Genomic DNA, 15,179 nt, shown 5'->3' with positions numbered 1-15,179 from the left:
GGGGACAGTGAGAATTCCAGGTTTGTGTTGTCTGGTTTCACTCCTTAGTGGCCTAGCTCGAATTTTGTGACATAAAAACAAAAAATGCTTGAAATACTCAGGCCAGGCAGCATCGGTGGAGAAAGAAACAGTTAATCTTTTCGAGTTGAGATGACCTTTCATTTTATGAGCCCTTGTTCTGGATTCCCTCACCAGAGAAATAGTTTCTGTAAAATGTAACATCTGCATGAGGCCTTTTATCCAGTTGGGTTAGATTCCAATATTGCTGACTGATTCAGGCATTCGCCAGCTCTCTGTACCAGCTTCATCTCTTACTGGCAGTTTCCTTGTGTGTAACGTGACTGCAAAAGTGGATAGAGCCAGTAGTGTACAGCAGCACTGTATAAAATGCTGCAGACCAGAGTCCCCAGGCCCATCTCCAGGCTTCCACAGCAGCTGTTTACAAGCTGAAGGGAACTTGCTGTCTCTCCACATGCCTGTGCTTGGAGTTAACACTGAAGGTCTGGCTCAAGCTGAAGAATATTCCTTGCATAATGTCATCCACCCTCGATACACATTCAGTTCACCAAAAGCTCTGTGTTCTCACTTGCAGCAAGCACCATTCACCCACTTCCCCCTGTGCCCACTGTGTGGCAATGAGACACATTTAAAATTCTTATCCTTGTTTTCAAATCCCCCCCCGTGGTCTTACCCCTCCCTATCTCTCTAATCTCTGGCAGTCCTACAGCTGAGATCACAATGCTCGGCTAATTCATGCCTCCCAAGCATTGCTGATTTTAATCACTCGCCATTGGTGGCAATGCCTTCAGCTGCCTGAGCCTTAAGCTCTGGAATTCCCTCTCTAAAACTGTCCTCTCTTCACCTTTAAGACTCTCCTGAACACCTGCTTCATTGACCAAGCTTTTGGTCACCTGCCCTAATATCTCCTTACATGGCTTGGTGTCAAACTTTGGTTAGATAACCCTGCTGTGAGAAGCTTTGGAATGTTTTACTTTGTAAAGGTGCTGTATAAATACATGTTGTTGATTTAAATGTTGAAAGGTACACGGTGGTCTGAAGGGCTCAGCCTGTCACCACTCACAGCAAACTCCCGAGGAAATGAAGTGAAAATCAAAACGGCTTCTGTATACATAAAAGTGAAAGATTTGTATTTTTATTGCATCTTTCACAATCCCAGCTTGTACCAAAGCTCTTTGCAGCCAATGAGATTTAGTGATTGTTATAAAGCAAGTGGACTGTTGTGATATATTATGAAATTGTTTCCATTGTGGGCAAGGCTAATCTGAAAGATAGCATTTCTGACAGTGCAGCATCCCTCAGTACTGTTCCCTCAGTAGTTCCAGAATTCCACCTTGTTTGTAGTGGCCCTTTAATCCTAGTCGGTAGGGTAAGGGCATAGTTGGATTTTCTGCTTTACATCCAGAGTGATAAGCCTGGAGGAATTCCCATTCCACCTCATGGGCTTTCCATAAGCTTCACACAGCAGAGAGCTACTCTAAATCCTGCTGGGGACATTGAGGAGTTCCAAACCTTTTATTTGGGAATGAAAATCGTGGAAGCTGGAGGATTAGGGAACACCAGTTCATGTTACAGGGCTGACAATCCAGACAGCAAGAATTCAGATTCCACCTCTGGCAGTTTGAGAATTTGAAGTTGGGCTTAAAAAAAACTCTTAAAAATCTCAGATCAGTAAAAGTGACTGTAAAACTGTTAGATTGTCACTAATGTCCTTCAGGAAAGGTAACCTGCTGTCCTTACCCAGTCTAGACTTATATGACTCCAGTCCAACACTGCCAACTGGCCAATCAGGCCCTCAATTCTATCAAAACTGTTAGAAAGAATTAGATGGCAGTGGTTCAAGAAGGTGCCCCCACCCTCTTCCTCTCTCTCCACACACACACACACACACACACACACCACCACCTCTTTCCGCGCCCCCCCCCCCTCCCCCCTCCCCCCCAGGGACTCAGCTTTCAGCCCTGCTGATTTCAGCCAAGAAAGCAGCTGGGGCTTCGGGACTGACCTTGATTGAGGATAGGTGCTCATGAGCATTGTCCAGCATTGCCTGCTGCAAGTACAGGGATTAAAGGGCTAGATTATGAGGACAGTTTGCATAAACTTTGTCTGTACTGAGAGTTTAGAAGGCTGAGGGTAATCTGATCAAGGTGTTTAACATGTTAATAAGATCAATAGGTAGGGGAAGTGTATCAAGAAAGATACTGAGCTAAGGCAGGAAAATACAGATGCAATACAGATCAGCCATGACCTGCTTGAATGTTAGAACATGCTCAAGGTTCTGAATGGCCTCTTCTGGTTCCTTTAAAGCATCAATAATGGTTGAGGAGAGGACAGGACTCCTGTGATAATTCAAAGTCAAATGACCTGTTGGTGCCCATTGTCGAAGCTCATATTTGGAGATTGGCAACATGAAGAAGGAACAGAGAGAACTAGATACCCTAGTGAGAGTCAGCCCCTTCAGGAACTTTCCCCAGTGAGAGTCAGCCCCTTCAGGAACTTTCCCCCAGTGAGACTCAGCACCTTCAGGAACTGCCCCCCATTGAGAGTCAGCACCTTCAGGAACTGTCCCCCAGTGAGAGTCAGCACCTTCAGGAACTGTCCCCCAGTGAGAGTCAGCACCTTCAGGAACTGTCCCCCAGTGAGAGTCAGCACCTTCAGGAACTGTCCCCCAGTGAGAGTCAGCACCTTCAGGAACTGTCCCCCATTGAGAGTCAGCAATTCCAGGAACTGTCCCCCAGTGAGTCAGCACCTTCAGGAACTGCCCCCCAGTGAGAGTCAGCATCTTCAGGAACTGTCCCCCATTGAGAGTCAGCAATTCCAGAAACTGCCCCCCAGTGAGAGTCAGCACCTTCAGGAACTGCCCCCCAGTGAGAGTCAGCACCTTCAGGAACTGCCCCCCCCAGTGAGAGTCAGCACCTTCAGGAACTGCCCCCCAGTGAGACTCAGCACCTTCAGGAACTGCCCCCCAGTGAGAGTCAGCAATTCCAGGAACTGTCCCCCAGTGAGAGTCAGCACTTTCAGGAACTGCCCCCCAGTGAGAGTCAGCACCTTCAGGAACTGCCCCCTAGTGAGAGTCAGCACCTTCAGGAACTATTCCCCATTGAGGGTCAGCATCTTCAGGAACTGCCCCCCCAGTGAGAGTCAGCACCTTCAGGAACTGCCCCCCCCAGTGAGAGTCAGCACCTTCAGGAACTGCCCCCCAGTGAGACTCAGCACCTTCAGGAACTGCCCCCCAGTGAGAGTCAGCAATTCCAGGAACTGTCCCCCAGTGAGAGTCAGCACCTTCAGGAACTGCCCCCTAGTGAGAGTCAGCACCTTCAGGAACTATTCCCCATTGAGGGTCAGCATCTTCAGGAACTGCCCCCCCATTGAGAGTCAGCACCTTCAGGAACTGTCCCCCAGTGAGAGTCAGCACCTTCAGGAACTGTCCCCCAGTGAGAATCAGCACCTTCAGGAACTGAACCGCACTAAGATTCTGATTTGAAGTTAAGGCTGTGAATCTATCTGTGATGGTGTGCAGGGACTCTGCCAGTAGTGCTTAATAATATGGGATTTCAAAAAATCTGGGTCGATAATCACTATGAAGTGACTTGATCTTTTTTCTCTTTCATTCCTTTTACACAGGACACAAGTAGGCGTTATGAGAACAAGGCTGGTACTTTCATCACTGGCATTGATGTTACCTCAAAGGTACAGATCACTTCCAACTTTATCCCAGGTTTGAGATGTGGTTCAACAATCTTGGTGGGGGGTGGGTGGTGGGGAGGAATGTTTATTGTCATGACTGACAAATGGTATGGGTTGTCGCCGTGGATCTCAGGGAGGCAGTGGTTCAGTTCATGTGACATTATCTGTCACATGAAATTTAGCTGGAGGAGAGGGATCTCACTCCAAGCATTCGGTCGTGGTGAGAGGTCCAGTCCTTGTGGCTTGCTATGATGAGATGGCAGATAAGCAATTTGTCGCAATCGTGGAATTGTTATGCCCACTGAAAGCAGCTGAACCTCCATCCTGCAGCTTACAAAGCAAAAGTAAATTCTTCAATGAAATTGTGGAATAGGTGTGTAATTGACAAATGAACTTGAACATTGAGAAGTGTGAGGTGGTGTCTTTTGGTGGGAAGAATTAGGGGGGGCAGCTAATTCTTGGAAAATCGGAGTTAAAATAAGGTAGAGGAGCAAGACAATCTGAGTTACAGATTCACAAATCATGAAAGTAGCAACTCGGCTTATTGGACCATTGGAAAAAAGCAAACCCAGCATTGCTGTTCATCTCTAGAGCAACAGAATTGAAAACCAGAGAAGTTAACTTGTATAGAATCTTGTTTAGATCACACTTGGAGTACTGTGAACAGTTCTGCTCCCCATATTGGAAAGAGGATATTGCAGCACTGAGAAAATGCAGAAAGGATTCACAAGGATGATACCAAAACCAAGAGGTTATAACCATCTATAAAGATTGAACAGGCTGGAACTCTTTTTTTTCTCTAGAAAGAAAAAGCTGAGGGGTCACCTGCTAGAGGTCTTAATAATTATAAAAGGACATTTTCACTTGTGCCGAGAACAAAACTACAGCCACAAATATAAATCAGTCACTAACTAATCTAATCAGGAATTCAGGAGAAATTCCTTTACCTAGAGATTGGGGAGAATGTGGAGCTCACTCCCACAGGGAGTGGTTGAGGTGAAGAGTATAAATACATTTAAGGGGAAGCTGGATAAACAAATGAGGGAAAAAGGAATAGAAGGATATGGAGATGGGGTGGTATGAAGTCAGGTGAGAGGAGGTCCATGTGGAGTATAAACAATGGCAAAAAGTCTTGTTTCTGTGCAAAACCAAACGCTCAAACCAAATGTTACATTAAACACTGGCAGTGTGCATAAACACAGAGGAGGCAGTATATTGATCACAGTAGCCTGGATAAGTTGGTTTTGAATCTCTGAAATCAGTGCAACTAGGGGCGGGGGACAGATATTGTGGTTGTGGTATAGCCTCTCCAATTCACTGCCCCTCACTGTCTCCCACTGCCACCAGTTCCCAGAATGGCTGCCTCTCAACACCATCCCCTCACCCTAGTGTTTATCAGTTCATTTAATTCTACAGGAAGCAGTGGAGAGGAAGGAACAACGAGCAAGGAGATTTCACTTCCGGGCAGAGGTGAACCTCACTCAGCGGAAGGTGGTGCTTGACAAGGAGATCTTGAAGGAAGGTGACAATTTGATTTTGTTCTGTTCTAAAAAGTCTTTGTGGACTGAAAGCAAGAGGTTACTTTTGGAAGTTTTATGAAGTCAGCTTGCATCCCTGTCCTTTGCTAGCCCCTTGGGCATGATGCAGAGTGGCACACTTAATCTAACATCTAACTAGTTGCACAATCGTATTAACTTTTACTAGTTAATGAGTTACCCAGAGTGTAGAGGCAGCAGTTCCAAAAGTGCACTGATATAACATAGTCTGTAGCTTATATAATACTTATTTAATTAAATGTTATTTATTAAAGATTTTTGCTGCACTGGATGCACTTAGCTTTTTGTCAGATTTTTTCTGTCACCTTTTCACTGTCACACTCTGTTGATTGACTAAAAGTAAAACCACAGCAAATTAGCACTGAAGAGCTGGTGAATGTGTGAATCGAAAGCTTAGAGAAGGGCTAATGAGAAACTTACGAAAACATCTAATCCTCAATTGATGTAGAAACAGAACTTGCCAATTTAAAAAAAAGACAAATAAACAGTGAACCAACTCAATTGCATAAAATACTTATTCAGAAAAAAAGATTAGATGTCATTTTATTTCACAGTAACTGAAATTTCTGATGTCTAAAATAAGGTTTTGATTGTCATTTAGTAACCTAGTTTTGTTTTTACTTGAAGTTTGGGCTTAATATTTTTGTCTAGACCTTTGACTGTCAGTCCAAGCATGTGCAATATCCTCAGTTTCCTATGATGAACCTTTAATATGCAGTCAATCATACTGTTAAATGTCTCTCTTTAAATTTTAGTAAAATGTGCTCAAGCTGTTTTTCAAAATTGTTTGAAGAAAAGTTGTAGGGTAAATTTTAACCTAAATTTTTTTTTTTGTGTGTGTGTACATATATATATATATATTATATATAATATATATATATATATATATGTATATATATGTATGTATGTATGTATGGAGAGAGAGAGACAGTATGTGTGGGAATGATCCGCTTCAAATATGACAGACAGTACTTATTACACATTTGTACATTTGTTCATGTTTCAGTTATAAGCTAATTTATTTCTATCTGCTGAAGTCAGGGTGTGTCTCTAATAACATGTCAGCGTGCATATATTTGAAAATGATTTGAATATGAACTGGGTGTTAAATATGAGTAGATTTTGAAGTAAACTTTTAAATAAAAGCTTTTTATTTTGTTACATCACGTGAAGAAGGAAAGGAACAGCATGTCTTTCTTCCATCTAATTTGATTTGATTTTATTTTCCCAAAATTAACATCAAATTCATTACCTTTTAAAAGCTCAGATTAGCTGTTCCGGTTATAATGACTTATGTATTAAGAGCTAGAAAGTATAAGTATTTTAATTATTGACAACAGAGAGACAAAGACTGAGAAGGAAATAAAAGACAAGAGTCACCTGTCCAAGAATCAGTCATAAGACACAGACCTCCACAAAATTTGTAAACCATGGCTGCCAGTCATTTGCAAGTGCTCCTGGAGTATTTGTTCTTATTTTACACATCTGAGACACACTGGGATTCCATTGGTGAACTACAATCCATCATGCTCCTTCCAGTTCTGCCATACCTCAGGTTCCCCATCTAGCTAACATAACTCCATTTTACCAACCTGATTTACCCTAGTTCTGCCAGATCCCCACCCCTGGCACTGTAGTCTAGGACCACACCCATTGCACCTATAGGCACTTTATCAAAGCAAACAATTGCTGCTGTTAGCCAAGGTACATCGGGCATTGTTTCTCCATCTTTGAAAATGAAATTGACTAAGAATTATATATAATAAAGGGTTTTTTTTCTTTATTCTTTCATGGGATGTGGGCGTCGCTGGCAAGGCCAGCATTTATTGTCCATCCCAAATTGCCCTTGAACTGAGTGGCTTGCTGGGCTATTTCCAACCCACAACTGCTACCATCTAGAAGACCAAGGGCAGCAGACACCACCTGGAAGTTCCTCTCCAAGTCACTCACCATCCTGACTTGGAAATATATCGCTGTTCCTTCATTGTCGCTGGGTCAAAATCCTGGACCTCCCTCCCTAACAGCACTGTGGGTGTACCTACACCACATGCACTGCAGCGGTTCAAGAAGGCAGCTCATCACTATCTTCTCAAGGGCGGTTGGGGATGGGCAATAAATGCTGGCCTAGCCACAGACGCCCACATCCCATGAATGAACAGAAAAAGCATTCAGAGGGCAGTAAAGAGTCAACCACATTATTGTAGGCTAGACCAGGTAAGGATGGCAAATTCCCTTCCTCAAGGTCATGAGTGAAATGGCTGGGTTTTTACACTGAGACTAGCTTTATATTCCATATTTTATTCATTGAATTTAAACTTCAACTGCATGGTGGGATTTGAACCATTGCCCCCAGAGCATTAGCCTGGGCCTCTGAATTACTAATACAGTGGCACTACCAATATGCCACCATCTCCCCTCAAAGTGAATGATATTTATATATAAAATAAAGATTTCACAGAATTGTACACAAATATCAGTGTGATATAAAAACTTCATGTCTGTTTCCTGTATGACGCCTTTTGGGTCTATTGCACGTCAGATGCCACACGTTATTGAATTCTTTCTTTAAACAGTGGCTGATGTCATTCAGAGATCAATTGTTTCATTATTTATGGAAGGTCCCTGGATATTTATTCGTAGTGTTTATATTGTACGGTCACCGTTGGTATGCTGAGCTGGGTCTTTGTGAAGTTCATTTAGTCCAAAATATACAGTTCACACCCCTCAGTGGCTTTGGCCCTCCCAATTTCTGTAATCACCACCAGCCTTACAACTCTGAGATCTCTGCACTCTTCTGATTGTGGCCCCTTGCACATCTGATTTCCATTGCCCTACTCTTGGTGGCCATCTGCCCTAATATCTGTTTGTGTGACTTGATGTTGAACCATTATCCAATTACTGTCCTAGTGAAATACTTTGAGATGTTTTCTCTGTTAAAGGTGCTATATAAATGCAAGTTGGTTGTTGTTGAAAGTTGTCCTGTCTGTTGCTGCTGTGTGTTTTGCAGCCATTCCCAAGGTTCGCCTGGAGGCCCTCCACGTGACCGGAGTTGATGAGATGAGCACTGAAGAGATCTTTGCGTATTTTAAGGAATACCCTCCATCTAGCATCGAGTGGATTGATGATTCCTCCTGTGAGTGAACTTTAGGAGCTCTTGGCTTCTCAGCTTTGGAGACTGAGAATGTGATGTTCAAACTCAGCATGGAACTTCTTCCTCAGTTTAATGTTTTTTTTGCTTTTCATCTCTTGCCTCTTCTCCAAGTCAGTTTTCTATCCTGGTGTCATCACTTTCCCATCAAACACGAGGTTTCAGCCCCAGGAATTTGTGATTCAGATACACTGCTCCGAAAGAGACTGTGGGTTATTCAGCTACTCCCTCCATAATGGAGCTGGAATGTGAAAGAAGCTTAAACACATTGCTGAATATAAAACAAAGCTGTCATGAACAGCTGATACCTCCGTCCAGCCCCTCCTCCATCTACTGCTTTTCTGAAGCTTTAACAGATTTCTACAGCCATTCTGACCTCTAAATCCAGGCTGATACTCCCACTGCAGTACTGAGGGCGTGCCGCACTGTCGGGAGGGTCAGTACTGAGGGAGCGCCGTACTGTTGGAGGGTCAGTACTGAGGGAGCGCCGCACTGTTGGAGGGTCAGTACTGAGGGAGCGCCGCACTGTCAGAGGGTCAGTACTGAGGGAGCGCCGCACTGTCAGAGGGTCAGTACTGAGGGAGCGCCGCACTGTCAGAGGGTCAGTACTGAGGGAGCGCCGCACTGTCAGAGGGTCTGTAATGAGGGAGCGCCGCACTGTCAGAGGGTCAGTACTGAGGGAGCGCCGCACTGTCGGAGGGCCAGTACTGAGGGAGCGCCGCACTGTCGGAGGGCCAGTACTGAGGGAGCGCCGCACTGTCGGAGGGTCAGTACTGAGGGAGCGCCGCACTGTCGGAGGGTCAGTACTGAGGGAGCGCCGCACTGTCGGAGGGTCAGTACTGAGGGAGCGCCACACTGTCGGAGGGTCAGTACTGAGGGAGCGCCGCACTGTCAGGGTCAGTATTGAGAGGGCACTGCACTGTTGGAAGTGTCTATTTCAGATGGGATGTTAAACCAAGGACCCTGACTGGTGTCTCAGGTGGACATAAAAGACCCCATGGCCACTATTTCAAAGAAGAATGGAGGAATTCTCCCCACTATTCTGGGGCAAATACTTATCTCCTCAACCAGCTTCACTGAAACAGATTATCTAATTATCACAGTGCTGTTTGTGTCAGTTTGCTGTATGCAATTGGCTTCTGTGTTTCCTACATTGCAACACTGCATTACAAGGCACGTCAAAAGTACTTCATTGGTCCTTAGAGATGTCCCTGATGCTGTGAAAAGCCAAACTATGAGCAGTGAGTTTCTGCTGATTAAACTCAGGTGAGCTGAAGTATGCAAGTGAACCAAGTGTAAATGTTAGTGCTATTTTGTTCTTATTCTGAAAGTCTCATTGCTTGGATGTTTCCTAGGTAACGTGGTATGGCTGGATGATGTCACAGCTGCCCGTGCCATGATTAACCTCAGTGTCAGGGCAGATGTGAATACTAGTGCTCGCTCACAGGCTGCAGTAAGAGGCAAACTCAACTCTGAGAAGCAAGGTAATTCCTGAATGCTGCCAATTAAACAGCTACTTCGCCTCCATCTCAGGCACCTGAGGAAAGGCTGTTAAAGCTGCAGTGTAGTGCTAGTTTTCTGCTGTAGTGTAAATCACTTTTACCATGAGATGATATTTTGACCTGTGCCGTTCTTTGATTCAGGATTGTTTGCTGTAAACATTCTATTGTATGTCACAGCCGATAACCCTGGGGATAACGCCACACCCTACAATGCATAGTATTTACAGCACAGTAATAGACCATTTGGGACTGTGCCAGAGTTTATGCTGTATAAGAGCCTCCTGTTCTTTTCTCTAAGGCTACCCTATGAAACCCCCAACATACTTTTAATGACCTCTTATCAAGTCACTTTCTCTTTTCTAAAATAAAGAGCCCCAGCCAGTTCCTCCTTACTGGATAATTTGAATTTTCTATCTAAAAATATTTCTCCTCAAGTATTTGGAAGGAAAACATTAGTGGGCTAAGAGGAAAGAGCAGTGAAGTGGGGCTAATTCAGAGAGCCAGCACAGACGCATTGGACCAAATGGCCTTGTTCTGTGCTGTATCATTCTGTGACTGAGTAAAAGAACCATTCAGCACTTTGCCCCAAGTGTCAAGTCACCTTTTCTAGAAAGTGAATGTCAGCAGGATATTTGACTGAAAAGTATCACAGCTGAGTCTGTTGCTGACCCTCCTCACACTTTCCAACATGGGGTTGGTTAGTCATTCAGAGCGGGGAAACCCTAGTCAATTGCATTTTATCCCTCTCCCTTCTCTCAGGGACTCTTCCTGGGGACTCTGAAGTCAGTTGTCTTATCTGAAACACTGCCTCAGCTGCGATTAACAAACTCAACACAGAGCAGGAAGTAGAACATTGGGGCATCCTGATTTGTGTGGCTTACAGCTACACCTTGGTATTGCGTTTCCCCACTGAGAGAGCTCCTTACATGTTTATGTTGTGACCGTGCTTTCAGTTGCTGTCTCGGTATGTTTAATGTACTGGTATCATTTTTAAGCCAGTGTGCTTTCGTAATGCAATGTGCTTCTTATGTGACGCTCCTAATTTATTGTCTTCCCTCAGTGATGACACTTCACCCAATGTTACAGAGCTCAAATTCACTCTCTTGTAAATTTGATTTCCCTTGTTTTAATCCACTTGCAGCCAAGCACTGGAGAGAACCAGGCCTAATCTGCCAGGTGTCCCAACCTCTGTTTTATGTAATCTGTATGATCCACTTGACGTCATATTTATTGCCAATTGCTCTCCATGAATCCTGTGCACGTTTATTGCTTCGCTGCTAAATAGTTTGTAATGATTTTCTGCAGATAGCTCCAATGAGCATGAGCCAGCTGAGAGGGCCGATGATGAAGAGGAGGAAGAGGGGGAGTTAGAGAAGGAGCCCAGGGACTCTGAAGAAGTAGAATGCAAAGCAGCCACAACAGACAGTGAGGTATGACTGAGTATGGGAGATTGGGTTACTGATTGTTGAGTATATTCAAGTCAGAGATACTTAGATTTTGGGGACTAAGGGAATTAAAGGATATGTGGCTAGGGCAAGAAAGTGGAGTTCAGACTGAGGTTGAAGATCACTACTGAATGCTGGAACAAGCTCAAGGGGCTGAATGGCCTCATACAGCTCCTATTTCTTCTGTTGTTATCTTCATAGAATCTCCTTCACACCCCATATCTCCCTTCACTCAAGGTGGTCTCCAAAATTTGTCAAATATGTTTCAGACACCAACCTTGCCTCTTTGTGTTCCCCCTTCAGGTCTATAAATCACCTCATCATTGATGGGCATTTCTCTTCACCCTCTGAGCTTTTCCTGTTCAGCACAGGAACAGCAGCGGTCTTTAGGGAGCTCATGTTTACCTGACTTCTTCCCTTCATCGCCCAGTTCACTAGTCATTATTACCGACACCCACCCAGAGTCCTGTAGGGACAATGGCATTGCGTGTTTCCTGTACTGAGCTCAGGCCCAACTGTACTCGAGGCTTTCAGTCTCTCTGTCTTATCATACAGCCTGTGCTAGTGCTGAGCAACGATAAATTAGCTGTTGAGTCATTTTTTTCTCTCTCTTTGGCTAGTTGGACACGCTGTCGCAGGCTGAACAAGCCTCAATCCTTCGAAATGATCTGCGGCCAGCAATCAGGGCGCCACAGGGAAACAAGTTGCAACTGAGATTCGCCACCAAAGGTGAGTGGGGTCCAGTTCCCCACCCCTGCAGGTACCGGACCACCTGACTGAGTGAAGATTGGCAGGGAATCTGACTGTGGTGAGCATCACAGTCTCCCCAATCCTCTCCTGGTTTAGTGTCCTCTGTGTGACAGTCAGGAGCAGGAACCCTGCTGGTTTGCCTTTCCCTATAATGGTGGGAGTCTAGGGGTTGTGGAGGAGCAAAGGGATTAGGGCAGGCTTGTTCAACTTTTTTGTGGGGGCATATTTCAATGTTTTTCTCACTTGAGGGGCCAACGAACAAATTTCATAAGGATAAGGCTCGGCACAAATTAAGCTTGAATTTTTTAAAAAGCTGACGTGTGTAAAGAATCAACTTACTGAGCAAAAAAAAATGTCAAAGCAGTAAATTGATTTTTAAAAAATGAGTAATAAATAAAGATGACCATTAGAGTGTGAAAGGGTGAGAGTGTGTGTGTCCGGCTCACTCCCAGTCTTGGGGGGGGTGCTCACTCACTCACCCTCACCCAGTGTATGTTGGTGTGTGTGTGCAGGGGAGGAGGTGGGTGAAGGTGAATGAGAACCTTGATACTGGAAGTGAGCCAGACACGTGCACACCCCTCTTCACACACACATTCTCCTCTCTCACATGCACACTCTCGTCTTTCACTGATACTCTTTCCTCTCACTCGCACACACTTGCCTCTCTCTTTCACACACTCACACTTTCCCCTCTCTCTCACACTTATAATTGACATTATAAGAATGGTCAGTCCTGTATTTGGATGGATAATAACAGTAAACATTAGGTCGGTCAGGTATCTGGATTGGATATTTACAGTAAAAATGTCAGTAATCCATATGGATAGGTGTCAATGCTCCAGTTTTGCTAAGACAAATTGGATTTTGCTGCAACAAACACTGCCCACACACTCTCGCCCACTCTCTCTACCCCCCACCGGCAGCACTCTCACCCAGGCACAGGACCCTCACTCATTCACTCCAAGCCTCAGACATCCCACAGCCTCGCCCACCGCCGTCCACCCTAACCCACTCATCCCTACTCACCCACACAGGCTCACCACCCACTCAGTTCCAGGCACACCCCATCCCAAACATGCCCCACTCACCCCCCCCAGTCCTTCCCCTATCCGTGCTTGCCCAGCCCTTCTCTTCCACCCCCCCCCCCAACATTCACCCAGTGCTGCCTATCAGTAGCAAATGTGAGAGGAATAGCTTTTTTTATTGATTTATGGGATATGTGCATTGCTGGCTAAGGCATCATTGATTGCCCATCCCTAATTGGCCTTGAGAAGGTGGTGGTGAGCTGCCTTCTTGAACCGCTGCAGTCCATGTGGTGTAGGTACACCCACAGTGCTGTTAGGGAGGGAGTTCCAGGATTTTGACCCAGCGACAGTGAAGGAACAGTGATATATTTCCAAGTCAGGATGGTGAGTGGCTTGGAGTGGAACTTGCAGATGGTGGTATTCCCATTTGTTTGTTGCCCTTGTCCTTCTAGATGGTAGTGTTTGCAGGTTTGGAAGGTGAGTTCTTGCAGTGCATCTCGTAGATGGTACATACTGCTGCCACTGTTTGTTGGTGGTGAAGGGGGTGAATGTTTGTGGATGGGGTGCCAATCAAGCGGGTTGCTTTGTCCCGGACAGTGTCAAATTTCTTGAGAGTTGTGGGAGCTGCACTCATCCAGGCAAGTGGTGAGTATTCCATCACACTCCTGAATTGTGTCTTGAAGATGATGGACAGGCTTTGGGGAGTCAGTAGGTGAGTTACTCACTGCAGTGATTCCTAGCCTCTGACCTGTTCTTGTAGCCACTGTATTTATATGGCTAGTCCAGTTCAGTTTCTGGTCAATGGTAACCCCCAGGATGTTGATTGAAGGAGCAGTTCCTGCAGAAATCTTCAACTTCATTTAAGGGTCTTACTGGCATTTTGAACAATGGCTCTGGGGGCCACATGGAGGGGCATCATGGGCTGCAATCCAGCCCATGGGCCGCAGGTTGGAATAGTCTGGATTTGGTTGTCTGTAGACAAATCATTAAAAGCTAATAAGAGAAAAAAATAATAGGAATCACTGGACAAAACAAACCAAGGTCTGTCTAGTTCACGTTCTACCATTGCGTAATCACATAACAGCAATAATGGAGTTTTTAACCAACCAGAGTGTTCAATCTCTATCAATGAGTCTATAACAGACCCAGAGGTGAGGTGAGGAAAAACCCCAGTGGGGAAGAGATTAGGAAAATATAGATCCAAACTCACCTGTTCCTCAAGAGCCACACCACGTCACGTCTCAAATGACTCACTAGACTGGGTCCCAAACTTATTTTCTGAAAGACATCTGTCATGTCAACGGATCAATATTAATTGCTTCCACTGTCTTGCGATGGATGTCCATTCCTCAGAGTGACCACTTGCTCACTGAAATATAGTTTCCACAATTTCAAAAGCTCCAACAATGTCAGTCTTTACCTCAATGGAGCTGGAATACAAAGGAGAGGAACTGATGTTACAGTTTATATGAAGCTCCAGTCAGACCCATCTGGAGTAACTGTGTTCAGTTCCGGGCATCACATCTCAGCATTGCCTCTGGAGGGGGTGTGGTGCAGATTCATCGGAATTATACTGGGGCTAAAAAGGTTAAATTAGGACAGTTTTCATAGACATGGCTTTTATTCCCTCTAAGTATTAGGTTAATATAATTAAGGCGTTTAAGATGATTAAAGGAATTGATAGGATAGAAAGAGAGAAACTGTTTCCTGGGAGATGGGTTGGTGAGGGAGAGGGAGAATCCAGAATCAGGGGCAGAATCTTCAAATTGGAGCCAGGTCATTGAGGGGTGATGTCAGGAAGCACTTGTTCACAAGAAGGGGACTGGAAATCTGGAACTCTCTCCCTGCAAGAGCCCATTGAGGCTGAGGGTCAATTAGAATATTAAAGATTGAGATCAATAGATTTTTATTGAGTGAAGCATTAAAGGATATGTAGCTAACAAAGGTTAAAGGAGTTGAGATGCAGATTACTGTGATTCAGTAGAATAGTGGACCAAGCTCCAGGGGCTGAATGGCCGCCTCCTGTTCCTGCGAAGCCTCAGGAAACT

At 44.9% G+C, this 15,179-nt stretch overlaps 1 protein-coding gene across 1 annotated transcript in view; it reads left to right on the top strand.

Annotated features, from left to right (window-relative positions):
- ncbp3 (nuclear cap binding subunit 3) overlaps positions 1-15,179 on the top strand; it is a 31,949-nt gene that overhangs the window by 9,435 nt on the left and 7,335 nt on the right. Inside the window, exons 2-7 of the mRNA XM_041198003.1 lie at positions 3,643-3,708; positions 5,122-5,227; positions 8,269-8,394; positions 9,765-9,893; positions 11,217-11,341; positions 11,977-12,085. Of these exons, the coding sequence (XP_041053937.1) occupies positions 3,643-3,708; positions 5,122-5,227; positions 8,269-8,394; positions 9,765-9,893; positions 11,217-11,341; positions 11,977-12,085 (661 nt within the window). The remainder of the gene's footprint in view (positions 1-3,642; positions 3,709-5,121; positions 5,228-8,268; positions 8,395-9,764; positions 9,894-11,216; positions 11,342-11,976; positions 12,086-15,179) is intronic.

The sequence above is a fragment of the Carcharodon carcharias genome, chromosome 10 (genome assembly GCF_017639515.1).
Source record: "Carcharodon carcharias isolate sCarCar2 chromosome 10, sCarCar2.pri, whole genome shotgun sequence".
NCBI classification, from domain to species: domain Eukaryota; kingdom Metazoa; phylum Chordata; class Chondrichthyes; order Lamniformes; family Lamnidae; genus Carcharodon; species Carcharodon carcharias.
The sequence above is the reverse complement of the archived record's forward strand: the minus strand, read 5'-3'. Positions and strand labels throughout refer to the sequence as shown.